Here is a 16,171-nt window from a genome sequence, read left to right as displayed (position 1 = left end):
GGAAGACTTTTTAAATTAAGGAGCTCTTACAGATGAGAGAGGGATGTTGAAGTCTGGAGAACTTTGTTGTTGACACTCTCTTGTTGTCGTCATGACGCCAACAGGACACCAACATGTTGTCATGACACTCTCCTCTGATGTTCACCTTATCCAGGTGAATGTAGCGGGGTGTCTCGGATATGGGTCTTTCCACACCCCATCTCACCCACTGTCCTCTTGTTCTCTTGTTCTCTTGCAGGGCTGGGCTGGACGGGAGAGGAGAGCAGGCCTATCCCCAGTGAGAGCTCACCATGCAGGCCTGAGCCCTGAACAGTTACCACCCTCAAGTTTGGAGGCAATAGAAACAGCTCATCGTTCCTCTATCTCATCTGTGTCCCTTCATCTTCCCATCCCCTCTCTCTCTCTGTTACCCCACCTCCCTCCATCTCTAAGGGCAAGCTGTTCTACTGCCCCATTCTCCTGCCCTTTGCCCCGTTTACCCCGTGACGTCTCATGACCTCTCCCAGAGGTCAGTGCAGACCCTCCTCTCACCTGTAGAGATGCCCCCCAACCCCTCTATGAGCTCTGAGGCCTGGTAGAGGGGGGGGGCGCAACAGAATGACCAGTGTTAAGCGTCCCCCTGCCGATCACACGGTCGGGGGGTCCATCCCAGCCACGGACGAGTTCTACACCCGGCACATGCGCATGGCCAATGGGAACGCGGCGGCGCATGCGTCGCGGTCTGAAGGCTCCGCATACTCCTCTTCGGGGGTGCCCAAAATGGGGGTGCGTGCCCGGGTCGCCGAGTGGCCCCCCAGGAAAGAGGTCGGAGGGGGCACGCGGCACCTTGCTGCGGAAATGGACCCCCCCGGCCTCTCGGGCGGCGGCGGGGGGGGAGGAGGAGGAGGAGGCGTGGGTATCGTGAAGACGAGCGCCGTCATGACCAATCAGGACGCGGCGATGCTGCGCAGCATCCACAACACGCTGCGGAGCCGCGCTCAGGCACAGGCGCAGGGCCGCAGTCCGGTGGGGCGCTCGGACTCCCCCGACACTCGCTTCCTGTCCGCGCAGCGGGGCGCGACGCGCCGCATCCGCCAGCGTAGCAACAGCGACGTGACGCTCAGCGAGCTGGACGCCGGCGGAGAGAGTGGCGATGACTGGGGCTCACCGGCAACGCCGGGGGCCAAGTGGTCGCCTGTGCACCGCGTCTACGGCAGCACGTCATCCATCGACCAGCACCCCGGGGACAGCATCCTGGAGCTGCTCAAGGGCCTCCAGAGCGAAGCGTCCGGCGAGCAACGCAGCCCAGCGGCCGAGCGACTGGAGGAGCTGCTCAACGCCGCCGACCAGCAGGGCCTGACCGAGCTGACCGACGACGCGGCGGCTCAGCAGCAGCCCAGCCGCGCACGCGACAAACCTCCCAAGCGCCGCTCCAAGTCCGAGACGGGCGGCGAGTCCATCTTCCGCAAGCTGCGAGGCGTCCGTGGCGACGTGGACTCTCCGCGGGCCAGCTCGGACGCAGAGGACGGGCGAGGGTCCGAGGACTGCGGCCTCCCCGTCGGCTCGGGTCTGCCCCTCAAGCCCTGGGTCTGCCAGAGGGGCTTCACGCACTACGACGTGCAGAGCATCGTCTTCGACCTCAACGAGGTCATCCAGAGCCGGCAGACGGCCGCCGCGCGCCGCAAGAACACCACCACGGGCGCCTCAGCCGCCGCCGTCGCCGCCTCCTCCGCCTCCGCCTCCTCCACCCTCTCCTCCACGCACAGCCTGCCCTACAGCTCCCCTAGTGGCAGCCAGGAGGAACTGAGTGGACGCGACGACCCCGCCGAGACCCAGAGCAACGAGCTGGTGCTGGGCTGCCCGTTCTTCCGCACCGAGACCGGAGGGGACGGCAGGGAGCAGGACGAGCCAGCGCCCGTGGAGACGGGCACGTACGAGTCACCTTTGACCCCTTACTGCATGAACGCCGGCGTGGCGGTTCTGGAGGGCCAGAAAGACGGACCCAACGCCCTCAACGACCGGAACAAGCAGTACATCATAGAACACGTGGACCTGGGGGCGTACTACTACAGGAAGTACTTCTACTTGAGAGGTGAGACCATTACACACGCACACATACTGAACACCCTCACAGATAAGGGAAAGAATGCTTCATTTCTTCCTTAAAAGTGATGAAATCCAAAGTAATTTTCTCATTTAGCTGCATGCCTTTGGTATGTACAGTACCCTCCAGAATTATTGGCACCTCTGCTAAAGTTGACTAAAAAGAGGAATATCAAATCATCTTTTGGAAATTGATCTTAATGCCTTAAGTAAAAAAAATGAGGAAAAATCCAACCTTTAAGGACACCAATTTTCTTTGTGAATGAATAATGTATCATAAATAAATAAATGTTCTTCCTTAAAATACAGGGGTCATAAGTATTGGCTATGTGTTATGTTAAATTCCCATAGAGACAGGGAGATTTTTATTTTTAAAGGCCAGTTATTTCATGGATCCAGGATACTATGCATCCTGATAAAGTTCCCTTGGCCTTTGGAATTAAAATAGCCCCACATCATCACATACCCTTCACCATACCTAGAGATTGGCATGGGTGTTATTTCAGTTAGCCTATTAGCTGGTTTGATTTGCATTGAGCTCAATGAGCATACAAATTAAAAAGATGATTTTATATTCCTCTTTTTAGTCAACTTTAGCAGAGGTGCCAATAATTCTGGAGGGTACTGTAAGTAGAGTAGAGAAGAGAGAGCAGAGAAGAGAAGGGTAGGGACCGAAAATAAGCTAAATTCCCTAAAAGTTGGCGCGTTCCTTTAAGCTTTTAAACACCACTTGTGTACTTCACTACTCTAACTCCTAACTCTGCCCCCAGACCACTGGAACTACTTTGGGCTGGACGAAGCGTTGGGGCCAGTGGCCTTGAGCGTCCGTCGGGAGAAGCTGGACGACCATAAGGACCACGGCCCTCAGTACAACTACAGGGTCATCTTTCGCACCAGCGAGGTGAGGAAACCAACACACGAGTTAGCACTCAGCCACCCACTTGCTCAATCACACACACACACACACACACACATACACACACGTAAACATGCATCTCACCCACCACCCATTCGCCCAATCACACACACACACACACACACGTAAACATGTATCTCACCCACCACCCATTCGCCCAATCACACACACACACACACACACACACACACACACGTAAACATGTATCTCACCCACCAATCATTCACCCAATCACACACACACACACACACACACACACACACACACACACACACACACACACACGTAAACATGTGGTTGAGTCAGCTACTCCTCAGAGACTTATCATCCGGGAAGCGTAGTGTAGTGTGTGTGTGTGTGTGTGTGTGTGTGTGTGTAGGGTCATTCTGATGTCTGATGTTCTGATCTTGGGTTCTTGTTGAGTCTTGTTGGGGCTGTTTCGGTGTTGAGTCGTGTTGGTAAGTGCAGTTGGTGTCTGCTCTTGGTGTAATATGTGAGGTTAGTTTGATATTTGGTAAGTGCAGGTAGTGTCTGCTCTTGGTGTAATAGACGAGATTGGTACTACTTGGTCATCATGTGGAGTTCTAATACGAGGCTGGTATGAGCCTCATTTGGCGCCGGGTCGTGTTGGTGGTTTGGGAAGAGCAGTTGGTATCAGGTCATGTTGTGGGAGATGATGTTGATTTGGGAAGAGCAGTTGGTATCGGGTCATGTTGTGGTTGGTTTGTTTTAATGATGTGGGTTTGGCTTCGGATCTCGTCTGTTTGGTCTTGAGTTGTGTTTTGTCAAACTTGTGGTTGCTGCTGTTTGGCGGTTGTGCTGAGTCAGACCGGACTGATCACTTTCTTCCCCAACTCCTTATTGGTTTATCCCATCAGGTGGACATAAGGATGTGAGGTTTGTGCGCGTGCACACACACTCACTCACACACTCACGCACACACTCACTCACACACTCACTGACTCTCTTTCTCTCACCCTCTCTCACTCTCTCTCTCTCTCACACACACACACACCTCCACACACACACCTCTTTCTCAGGGGTCTATCCTCCAGGTGGCCAGGAACACAGGAGGGTGTTTGGGTCTGGTCTTACATCTGAACATCCCAAGTCCTAAATACATAAGTGGCCCTGGGGCATGCAAACTGCCATTCACTGTAGAGCCAGAGAAAGAGCACGCACACACACTCACACTCTCTCTCTCTCTCTCTCTCTCTATCTCTATCTATCTCTCTCTCTCTCTTACTCACTCACTCACTCACACACACACTCACACACTCACACACTCTCTCTCTCTCTCTCACACTCACACTCAGTTTCAGAGAAAAAACTCCCACTGAATTCCTGGATTAAAACCACACCCTTTAAAGCAATGCAGCACAGGGGAGAGAGGGGAGAGGCAGGGGATAGAAAGGGGGAGAGAGAGAGAAAGAGAGGAGGAGAAAGAGAGAGGGTGACAGGGAGAGAGAGAGATAGAGAGAGAGCAGGAGATAGAGTAAGAGAGAGAGGAGGAGATGGAGTAAGAGAGAGGAAACAGGGATAAAAAAGGTTGAGGGAGAGAAAGAGAAAGTGAGGGAGAGAGAGGAGGAGATGGAGAAAGAGAGAGGCGGGGGATAGAGAGACCTTCATGGTGGTCGGGGGGGGGGGGAATTCCCCTCTTGCTGTGACGGAGCATGATGTGACATGAACCCAACAGGTGTGGACATGCTGGTACGGTGGCCTGCAGGCCTCATTTCACATGACCACCGGCTCTGACGTCCAAGCACAGGCCAGAAACTAGGAACATATTTCCATCTTAGGGCTTCCATTCCTGTGTGTGTGTGTGTGTGTGTGTGTGAGTGTGAGTGTGAGCATACATCTCTCCAAAATAAACCTTCTCTAATCCTACTTCTCATTTCTTCCTGCTAATATTTCTTGTCTTCTTCGTTTTGTTCTTTTCTCATTCTGACATTCTCTGTTATCTTTTCAATTTCCTCCCACTCTCTGCCCTCCTCTCCCTCTCTCCACTCTTCCTCTTCCTCTCTCCACTCCTTCTTCTCTCCACTCCTCTCTCTCTCCACTCCTCTCTCTCTCTCTCCATTCCTCCCCCTCTCTCTACTCCTCCCTCGCTCCCTCTCTCCACTCTCCTCCTTCTCTCGCTCTCTGCCTGTACTCTTCTCTCCCTCTCTCTACCCCCTCCCTCCCTCTCTCTCTCCTCCCTCTCTCCTTCTCCCTCTCTTCCCATCGTTCTGTTTCCTCATGTCCTCTCTTTCTCCTCTCCCTCTCTCCTCCTCTCTTTCTCTCCTCTCTTGTGCAGCTGCATCTGATGGAGGAATGATTGGGTTCACCTCTAGTGCAGAGCACAATGGACACACTGTGTTTGTTTTCTCTCTCTCCTCTTCCTCCCTCCCCTCCTCTCTCTGTCTCCTCCTCTCCTCTCCCTCCCTCCACTCGCCTCCTCTCATCACCCTCTCTCCTCTCATGTCCTCTCGTCTCTCCTCCCCTCCTCTCTCTGTCTCCTCCTCTCCTCTCCCTCCCTCCACTCGCCTCCTCTCATCACCCTCTCTCCTCTCATTTCCACTCGTCTCTCCTCCCCTCCTCTTTGTTTCTCCTCTCCTCTCCACTCCTCTCTCCTCTTTTCTCCTCTCCACTCCTCTCTCCTCCTATTTCTCCCTCTCCTCGCCGCTTCTCTCTATCCTCCTCCTCTCCCTCCTTCCATCCTCCTCTCTTTCCTCCTCCTTCCCCTCCCTCTCATGTGTTCTGCCCTAAGGGTCCCTATAACCTGGTCAAAGCTCCTCTGGGTTTCACTGCAATGCTGCTGATTGCTTGTGATTCTCAAAGTTTTGGACACAGGCGTGGTCCATTGTGTGTGTGTGAGTGAGTTGTGAGCAAATTGACCTCTCTCTCTCTCTCTCTCTCTCTCTCTCTCTCTCTCTCTCTCTCTCTCTCTCTCTCTCTCTGTCTGATTCTGTTTGGGAAGTGAGAAAGGCTGTGTTGTTGAGGTGGAGAATACAGATTGACATGAATGTTAAATGTTTTCTCAAAGTGCACTGATGTGAACATTTGAGCAGCAGATAAGGAGTATCAACCCCTCCTGCCCCTTTCTGTAGTTGATCACGCTGTGTGTGTGAAAAGAGTGTTCAACTTCTTTCTCTCTCCCCCCTTCTCTCTCTGTGGTTGACCACGTTGCGGGTATGAAAAGAGTGTTAAACCTCTTTCTCTCTCTCTCTCGCTCTCTCTTTCTCTCTCTCTCTCTCTTTGTCATCTACCATTCTGTGTGTATGAAAAGAGTGTTAAATCTCTCTCTCTCTCTTTAATTGACCACGTTGCTGCATATATAAAGAGTGTTAAACCTCTCTCTCTCTCTCTCTCTCTCTCATTCTCTCTCTCTGTAGTTGACCTCGCTGTGATAGATAGATAGATAGATAGATAGATACTTTATTGATCCTCAGGGGAAATTCAAGTGTGTGTATGAAAAGAGTGTTAAGCCCCTCTCCCTCTCTCTTTTCGCAGTTGACCACGCTGCGAGGCTCCATCCTGGAGGACGCGGTTCCGTCCAGCGCGAAGCACGGCACGACGCGGGGGCTGCCCCTCAAGGAGGTGCTGGAGCACCTGGTGCCTGAGCTGGACGTGCCGTGCCTCCGACTCGCCCTCAACACACCCAAGGTCACCGAGCAGCTCATGAAGCTCGACGAGCAAGGGGTAAGAGAGAGAGTGTATGTGTGTGTGTGTGTGTGTGTGTGGGTTTGTGTGCGTGTGTGGGTTTGTGTGCGTGGGGGGGGGTTCCTCTTTGTAGGGTCGGTGTTGAATCACATCTTGGGCGTGGCCACACCAGCTGCACTGTAGGGAGAGGAAATGACATCATCAGGGGTAGAATTTGACATGACTATGTATTCCACCTGCCAATCACTGGTCTGGTCTGGGAATCAGTGGTCTCAGTGTGCTACCATGCAGTGTGTGTGTGTGTGTGTGTGTGTGTGTGTGTGTGTGTGTGTGTGTAATACAGAATTAAAGAAATGGCTTTTATGTATTCATGCATCTATGACTGAATGTGTACATGGTGTCAACACAGGTGCACTGGTACTCTGTATGGTACCACTCTGTGTGTGTGTGTGTGTGTGTGTGTGTGTGTGTGTGTATACATGTAGTATAAAATCCAGCAGGTTCATCTAGTGCCCTGAGTAAATAAAAGCAAAGTGTAAAGTTCTCAAATATAACAAGGTGTGGTGAATAGTACTGTGTGTGTGTGTGTGTGTGTGTGTGTGTGTGTGTGTGTGTGTGTGCTGTGGTGAATGACACAGCAGAACCCTTGATGTCTTCACCTGAGTGAACTACCTAATAAGGAAGCAGCTGTGTGATGCTCTCACTGTCTGTGTGATTGACTCATAAAATTACACGGGTTGAGAAAGTCCAACACCCTGAAGTCTCACATACTTCTCAAAACATCAGTCTTACTTCCTTTTTAATATCACCCCCCCCCTCTTTCTCTCTCCCTCCCTCCCCCTCTCTCGCTCCCTCTTTCCCTCTCTCTCTCAATTCAATTCAATTCAATTCAATTCAAATGAGCTTTATTTTCTCTCTCTTTCCCTCTCCCTCTTTCTCTCTATTCCCCTCCCTCTCCCTCCCTCTCCCTCTCTCTCTCTCTTACCCTCCCTCTCTTCCTCTCTCTATCCCCCTCCCTCTCCCTCTCTCTATCCCCCTCTCCCTCCCCCCATCCCCCTCCCCCCCCCTCTTTCTCTCTCTCTCTCTCTTACCCTCCCCCTCTCCCTCTCTCTATCCCCCTCTCCTTCCCTCTATCCCCCTCCCCTCCTCTCTATCCCCCTCTCTCTCCCTCTCTCTCCCTCTCTCTCTCTCTCTCCTCAGCTGAGTTTCCAGGTGAAGGTGGGGATGATGTACTGCCGGGCGGGTCAGAGCACAGAGGAGGAGATGTACAACAACGAGACGGCCGGCCCCGCCTTCGACGACTTCCTGCAGCTGCTGGGGGAGAAAGTCCGACTCAAGGGCTTCACCAAGTACCGGGCTCAACTGGATACTAAGAGTATGTCACACACACACACTCACACACACACTCACATAGAAGGTCCGACTCATAGGCTTCACCAAGTACCGGGCTCAACTGGATACTAAGAGTACGTCACACACACTCACACACACACACACACACACACTCACATAGAAGGTCCGACTCAAGGGCTTCACCAAGTACCGGGCTCAACTGGATACTAAGAGTACGTCACACTCACTCACACACACACACACACACACTCACATAGAAGGTCCGACTCAAGGGCTTCACCAAGTACCCGGGCTCAACTGGATACTAAGAGTACGTCACACACACACACTCACACACACACACACACTCACTCACACACACTCACATAGAAGGTCCGACTCAAGGGCTTCACCGAGTACCGGGCTCAACTGGACACAGTACATTACAGTATGTGTCTCATGCACACACACACCCACACACCCACACACACACACGTCTCACATGTGCCTACATGCAGTGAACCTCCACACACAGTGCAAACACACAGACACATGCACACAAATATAAATAACATTCGTACCAGCTGTTAGAGTAAGGGAGCCCAGTGCACAGTGTCCTGCTTGTTTATGTTGAGTACAACAGTCCAGTGTAAACACACACACACACACACACACACACACACACACTCTTTAACTCTTTAAACACTTGGCAGAGTAGTAGTACTCAAGGTCAAATACATTCTAACACCGTGTCACGATGCGCTAAAATCCGTTTAATCACATCGTTTTCAATTGGAGTGTCCTGACTGCAAGCGACGCGAGCAGCGTGATGCAGTGCAACGTTTTGAGAGAACTTTTGTCAGACGCCCCGTTTCTATTTTATGTCTGTCGCTCGCTTTGCTCTGCTATTTCGAATAAGAAACATGACTCAATAGAAGGGCACATTTAACGGATTCAGTGTAGACAGATAACATTGACAGTCGCTCGCTCAGATCCTGTTAGTACATGGTGAAATGCTGATAAGCATGAAGAATTTAGCAGTCTCCTGAGTGCTGCTTTCTTGTGTTAGTGCTGAAGGAAGTCATCTGATGGCTGTATAATAACATCAGTGTATGTTTGACATCAGTGGTTAATACTTAAGCTCTTGTCTCCTGGTAAACTTTCCCTCCTCGGTTTCCCTCCTTTGATTATGTCTCCCTGCATTCCTTCTCTTGCGTCCCTCTATCGTTCTGCCACTTTCTGTTTCCCGCTTTCTTTCTTTTGCTCTCTTACACACTCTTTCTTTCTTTCTTTCTTACTTTCTTTCTCTCTTTCCACCTTTCTCTCACTAATGCTCACTCTCCTCTCCTTCTCTCTTTCTGACTTTCTCTCTTTTTGCTTTCTCTCTCTCCCTCTCTTTCCTTATCTCTCTCTGTCTCTTTCTCTCTCTCCCTCTATCTCTCACTCACTCTTTCTTTTTTTCCTTTCTTTCTTTCTCTCTCTGTCTCTTTCTCTGCCCCTTTTTACCCTCAGGAAACACACTAACTCGGGGAACAAATGGAATGGTCTTACACACGTCCTCATTCCTACTCCAACACACACACACACACACACACACACACACACACACACACACACACACACTCAGGCAGCACGCGCGCCCAGACACACGCTACACTGCATCCTTTATGCTTCCAAAGGAGAACAGGAAATCACCACTGATTTCAATCATGGCAGTAATTACATTTCTGCCCAGTTCACTTTCAGGCACCACAGCCCCCTCTCCTCAGCCCTGTAGCCCACCACTTTACCTCAACACACACACACACACACACACATGCACACACACACACACACGCATATGCACACACACACATCCTTGTAGCCCACCAATTTACCTCAACACACACACACATGCACACACTTACACACACGCACATGCACACCCACACACACATCCTTGTAGTACACCACTTTACCCAAACACACACACACACACACGCACACATTCACACACACGCACATGCACACACACACACATCCTTGTGACACACCGCTTTACCCCAACACACAGACGTACACACACATACAGATATGCACACTCACACACACAAACACACACATCCCTATAGCACACCACCTCATGTTACCCCCATCCCAGTCAGGTCACACAAACACACACTCACACACACACATCGCACACTTTCCCCCTGTTTCCCCTATCCTCACACCACTTAACTTTAGCCTGGAAGTTGCCAGGCAGGAGAGAACTCCCCTGCCCTCCCCTAACCCTTTAGGGCAGCAGGTATGACCCATTAGGGATCAGGCGACGTTGGCCCAGATCCACGCCACCTCTGGGCCATACCCGGATCTGGACTTCCGCCGAGTCTGTGCCAGAACTCATGTTCCTGCTGTCCGGCTCTGCGTTTCTGATTTGCAGCTTAACAGTGCTGTAGCTCTCCTTTAACACACTGACAGAGACTGGTGCCGGTCACTTTACACACCAATTATGCTGCGGCAGTTTGCTGAAAGGATTTGGACTTCAAACCACTGTGCTGCCAATTTAGCAAGTCTCTTAAATGATCGCCGATTGCACTTAGTCCATGTCATTTCATCGTTTTATTGTCCTCAAGGAAATGATGAAAATGTCACTGCGTAGAGGCAGCTCATTTTACTGTCTTTGTGTGTCGTAGCAGAGATTTATAAGGGTCTTTTTCCATCGCCAGGGAAACTGGTGGGGAAAGTGGGCGAATAAATCAGGTCTGTCTCATTGTGGGAGACGGCCAGGACCTTGCCCCATTCACTGACAGACAATGGCGTGAATGGGGTGTGGAGTGTACAGTTTCACTACGACAATACCCCAGGCTAACGCCAGCGCTTGTGTTAGCGCTCTCCATTCATTTCGACAATAGCCCAGGCTAACGCTAGCGCATGTGTTATAGCGCTCTCCATTCATTTCAACAATAGCCCAGGCTAAATCTAGTCTACAGTAGCTCTTGTGTTAAGGCTCTCCATTCATTTGGTTTCTCTTCCGTTTGCTTGCAGCGGATTCCACGGGGACGCACTCCCTCTACACGTCGTACAAGGACTACGAGATCATGTTCCATGTGTCCACTATGCTCCCGTACACGCCCAACAACAAGCAACAGGTCGGCATCCTCACCTCTACCTTGCTCATGCCCCAGGTGTGATGCCAGTCCTACTGTACCTGGGCAGTGGGCACCTGGGCAAGGCCTGCAGTTTAAGCGACAGCGTCATGTGATGTGTTTTTCGCAAAGTTGGACCCCACGCCTGGTCCCGTTGTTCTATACCAGTGTTTCTCAAAGTGTGGTCCGCAAGTAGAGGTTGTAAAATATAATATAGATGAGTTGTTTGCAATATTGAACCAACTTGTATATAAACCTAAACAGCTCTGCAACACTGCCTATGTAAGCTATGCCAGTTGAAATCATATGAATCCTCTGACACAATGATCAAGGTGATTCAGTGAGTAGGCCTACTGTGTAACATAGGTTCCTATTGAAGTAGGTCTACTTTTTTTTTGGTAGGTGGTCTGTGAGGTTTTTCTTTATTGGTTAAGTAATCCTTGGTCTGAAAAAGTTTGAGAAACACTGTTCTATACAACCAAAGGCCTGAATCTTGTAGTTTTGGATAGATAGATAGATAGATAGATAGATAGATACTTTATTGATCCCCGAGGGGAAATTCAGGAACTGAATTTTACTGCAGATGTAACACCTTAATGCTGATTCATGTTACTGCACATGGCCTTTGTTATTTAAGCCTTAATGCTGATTCATGTTATATTGCAGATGGTCTATGTTTTTTAGCGTTATGCTGTTCCATATTACTGCCGGCCGGCCTATGTTATCTGATCTGTAGCACTGTTCCATATGACTTCATAATCCTTAATCATTACAGGCTATAGACAGTAACATGTAACAGTATTACTTCCTGCGGTAACACTTTACGGTAAGGGTACATGGATTAACATGAATTCATGCATGAATTAATTCATGATTTACATATTACTTCATTCCTTAATATCTCATGAATCATCAGGAATTTACATGAGTTCATAGTCATTCATGACCCTCAAACACTAACAACTCATCAAGTAAAGTATTAAGTATGGTGAGCATATCATTATGATTTATTAGGAATGATCATGATGATTTCTTTTTCTGCCAAAAATGTTGTCATCACTACTCAAATTCTGATTTGAACACAACTTGTGCAGTTCTCTAAACTCATGCCATTGTTCACACTTTAGTTGATGAACTCATGAGTAATTAACCTGACATACATGTAATCATGAAATAAGATTGCTCTACCGCACACTGTTGACGTTTACTCGATTTATTCAGAGTGAACAACGCGTTTCGCATACAGCGTCCTCAGGTTCGCTCTGGTATGATTTATTTTTTGCTATTTAAGTATGTTCCTGCAATCTACCTGCTCCTAACAAGGCTGTGTGTGGATCTTGGTTTCATTTGGAATACATGTAATCATGATGATCATGCTTAAGAAATCATAAATCATAATGATGGACCCACCGTACCTAATGCTTTAATTTGATGTGTTGTTCATGCATGAGGTCATTAATGAGAGACTATGAACTCATGTAAATTCCTGATGATCATAAGATATAAAGGAATGAAGTAATGCATAAATCATGAATTAATTCATGCATGAATTCATGATAATTCATGTAACAATTGTATCATCAAAATTCTATAGCTGATGTTTTTAGTAACCACCTTTTGAAGGTTTTAGAATATCTTATTAGCATAGATAAAAAAAAAAACATATTTAATATGTAATATGTTTCTATAACACACAATGCTCTGGCCATTAAATAGCCTTAGTTGCGGAAATGGCCTTAAATTAAACAAACCAACAAACATGATAATTCATGTACCCTTACCGTAAAGTGTTACCAAAAGGGTTTTGTAAATAAAGGGTGTGGCTGGTCTGAAGCCTGTGCTGATCCGATGCTCCTCCCTCAGCTACTCAGGAAGAGGCACATTGGGAACGACATCGTCACCATCGTCTTCCAGGAGCCCGGAGCTCTGCCGTTCACGCCCAAGAACATCCGCTCACACTTCCAGCACGTCTTCATCATCGTTCAGGTGCACAACCCCTGCTGTGACGACACCTGTTACAGGTAAGCACCGCCACCCACATCACACACCCATACATCACACTCATACACACATACATACATCTCACACACACACACACACACACACATACATCACACACACACACACACACACACACACTACCTGTTGCCACTCTATCACAAGCCTGGACTACCCAGACTCTTAACTGAGACAGCGGCTCATATTTTTAGCTTTTTGCTCTCTTCTCCTTTTCTAGCTGCCGTGAAACACTTTTGCTCTCATGAAACACTTTGCTTGTTTGAAATGGACCTTTTCTCTGTGTGTGTGTGTGTGTGTGTGTGTGTGTGTGTGTGTGTGTGTAATGTTTAAGTGCATTTGTGTGTGTGTGTGTGTGTGTAGGTGCATTCATGTGTGTGTGTGTGTGAGAGAGAGAGTATGAGTACATTTGTGTGTGTGTGTGCGTGTGTGAGAGCGAGAGAGAGGGTATGAGTAGCCTACATTTGTATGTGTGTGTGTGTGTGTGTGTGTGTGTGTGCCTGATCGACCGTTGGCGAGCTGATCACGCTCCAGTAGCTAGCAATTCCCCCTGCAGCTGCTACAGTATGTGAGTGCTGGAGAGAGGGCTAGTGCCCAGAGCTAAGTGAGAACACTGTGAGTGCTAGCGGAGCTGGCTAGCTAACGCGGAGTGTGAAGTGAGAACTCTGTGTGAGAGTGGGGAGCAGGCTAACTAGCGTTGAGCACTAAGTGAGAACTCTGTGTGAGTCCAGGGGTGCTCACTAGCATGGAGCTCTAAGTGAGAACTCTGTGTGAGTCCAGGGGTGCTGACTAGCATGGAGCGCTAAGTGAGAACTCTGTGTGAGTCCAGGGGTGCTGACTAGCATGGAGCGCTAAGTGAGAACTCGGTGTGAGTCCAGGGGTGTTGGCTAGCAAGAACTCTGGTTCCTTTTACCCCGCTGGTGTTTCTCTCACTCTCTTCAGATCAGATTTTATTCTCTCATCGCTCTCTCCCTCTCACACTGACACACGGTAACACACAGAGACACACACACACACATATAAAAAGATACAAATAACCCAGAGACACACACACACATACACACACACAGAGATACACCATCCCTAGCGCTACTTTGTATGTCTCCCTGTCGCTGTCACATTCTCTCCCATCCTCTCTCCCTTCCCTTGGCCTCTGTCCTCTCTTCTGTCCCTCGCTGTCCCCCCCCCCCCCCCCCACACACACACACACACACACACACACACCCCTTTTCCTCCCCATGCCTCCTGGCCCTGGAGCCAGAGCAGTCTGAAGGAGTTAGCCAGCGCGCGGTTGAAGGATTCCCTTCCCAGGAGCGGCAGAGAGAACACGAGCGGGAGTGTGTGTGTGTGTGTGTGTGTGTGTGTGTGTGTGTGTGTCCCTCTCCAGTGCTCTTCAGCAGCAACACGCTCCTCTCTGAGCTCATATCATTCTGAGCTCTCCCACCCGTAGTAGCATCAGGACCTTCTCCAGCCCAGTCCAGCCCAGCCAAGACCAGCTCCAGGACCCCAGTCCAGCCCAGCCCAGCCCAGCACAGGGCCTGCTCTCCTTGGGTGGCGTGTTTGGAAGCGAGCCACCTTTGCTCTCTGCCCGCACCATCTCTGACGTCACGCAGGCAAGGGGGAACTCTGCATCTCAAATCTTTGTGTGTGCGTGTGTGTGTGTGTGTGTGTGTGTGTGTGTGTGTGTGTGTGTGTGTGCGTGTGTGTGTTTTTTTGATTGGACACTTTTTGGATGGAGAACAATACAGACCGAACGGACTGGATCTCGAGGAACTCCTGGAACGCTGGTTATTTTTTCAGCAAGCAAAGAGGAATATCTGGACCTTTTCTCTGTGGACGTGTCATAGATTTGTCTGGACATATTTGGATGTGTGTGTGCCGTGCTTGTCCCTGCGGTGATCTTCCTCGTGTTTCTTGGCATTCCGTCTGCAGGTCGTTGCCCTCTGCAGTGGGCAGTCGCGTCTCGTCACCCTGTAAACTCTTCGTCTTCCTCTTCCTCTTCTTCGGTCAGACCCCAGAGAAAGAGCAGTTGTTTGAGGTCATCTCTCTCTCTGAGGAACAACAACCAACTCTTTAGCAGAGCAGCCTGGACACAAACACACACACTCATACATTCTTTCACCCTCATTGAGGAGCAGTGACCTCTGCCACAGGAGGATACCAGGGGGACACTTCTCTCTCACACACACACACACACACACACACACACACACACACACGCATACACACACACAGGAATGTTGACACACACCTCTGGTCCAGTCGGTCTGGAGCAGCTCTACAGGAGTGAAGTCTGAAAGGACAGATCCGGTCAGGTCTGTGTTCGTTCCTGGTGGAACCTCAGTGCATATGGATCTACAGTTCTCTGGTTCTGTTGTGGCATCCTAGCTGGGTGGAACCTTGCAAAACGGAACGGATCGGATCAGGTCAGGTCTGTGGTTCTCTAGTGCTGTGCTGGCATCCTGACGGAGTGGAACTTTGGAGGACTGGTCGGATCTGCAATTCTCTGGAAGTGCCATACTGACCCACACACTCTGTGTGTGTGTGTGTGTGTGTGTGTGTGTGTGTGGCTCAGGGCTCTGTGTTGTCAACGCTGTGTGTGAGTGAGCGCCTCTGTGCTGGAGCGTCACAGGAAGAGTCGGAGAAGGTAGGCATGGTGCACGTGTGTGTGTGTGTGTGCATGTGAGTGTGCGTGTGTGTGTGTGTAGAGGCAGCGAGGGGGGGGGGGGGGGGGTGTTTGGTATTGTCAGCGGTGATAGAGAAAATGAAATGGATACATCACACATGAAGCACAACACACACACACACACACACACACACACACACCCACCCAAGTGTAAGAGGTAAAATAGAGAGGGAGTAGATTGGAGACACATACTCTCAGCCTCCCACAAGATGAACATAGAACACACACACACACACACACACACACACAGAAGTTGAATGCACATTGAACACATACTGACACAAACTAATACAAGCACCCACACACAGAAAGAGAAATCATGTGGCTGCTCTTGTTATTTTGATCCCTCTCAAACTCCATCAGTATCCACCC

General features: G+C 49.8%; 1 protein-coding gene across 1 annotated transcript in view; it reads left to right on the top strand.

Moving 5' to 3' along the window:
• LOC121693043 (signal-induced proliferation-associated 1-like protein 1) overlaps nt 1–16,171 on the top strand; it is a 68,872-nt gene that overhangs the window by 29,315 nt on the left and 23,386 nt on the right. The window contains 6 exon segments of the mRNA XM_042072194.1: nt 239–2,071; nt 2,853–2,983; nt 6,491–6,679; nt 7,841–8,015; nt 10,997–11,100; nt 12,961–13,118. Coding sequence (XP_041928128.1) covers nt 598–2,071; nt 2,853–2,983; nt 6,491–6,679; nt 7,841–8,015; nt 10,997–11,100; nt 12,961–13,118 — 2,231 coding nt within the window. The 5' untranslated portion in view covers nt 239–597.

This window comes from Alosa sapidissima, chromosome 19 (assembly GCF_018492685.1).
Source record: "Alosa sapidissima isolate fAloSap1 chromosome 19, fAloSap1.pri, whole genome shotgun sequence".
In the NCBI taxonomy this organism is placed as follows: domain Eukaryota; kingdom Metazoa; phylum Chordata; class Actinopteri; order Clupeiformes; family Clupeidae; genus Alosa; species Alosa sapidissima.
The sequence above is the reverse complement of the archived record's forward strand: the minus strand, read 5'-3'. Positions and strand labels throughout refer to the sequence as shown.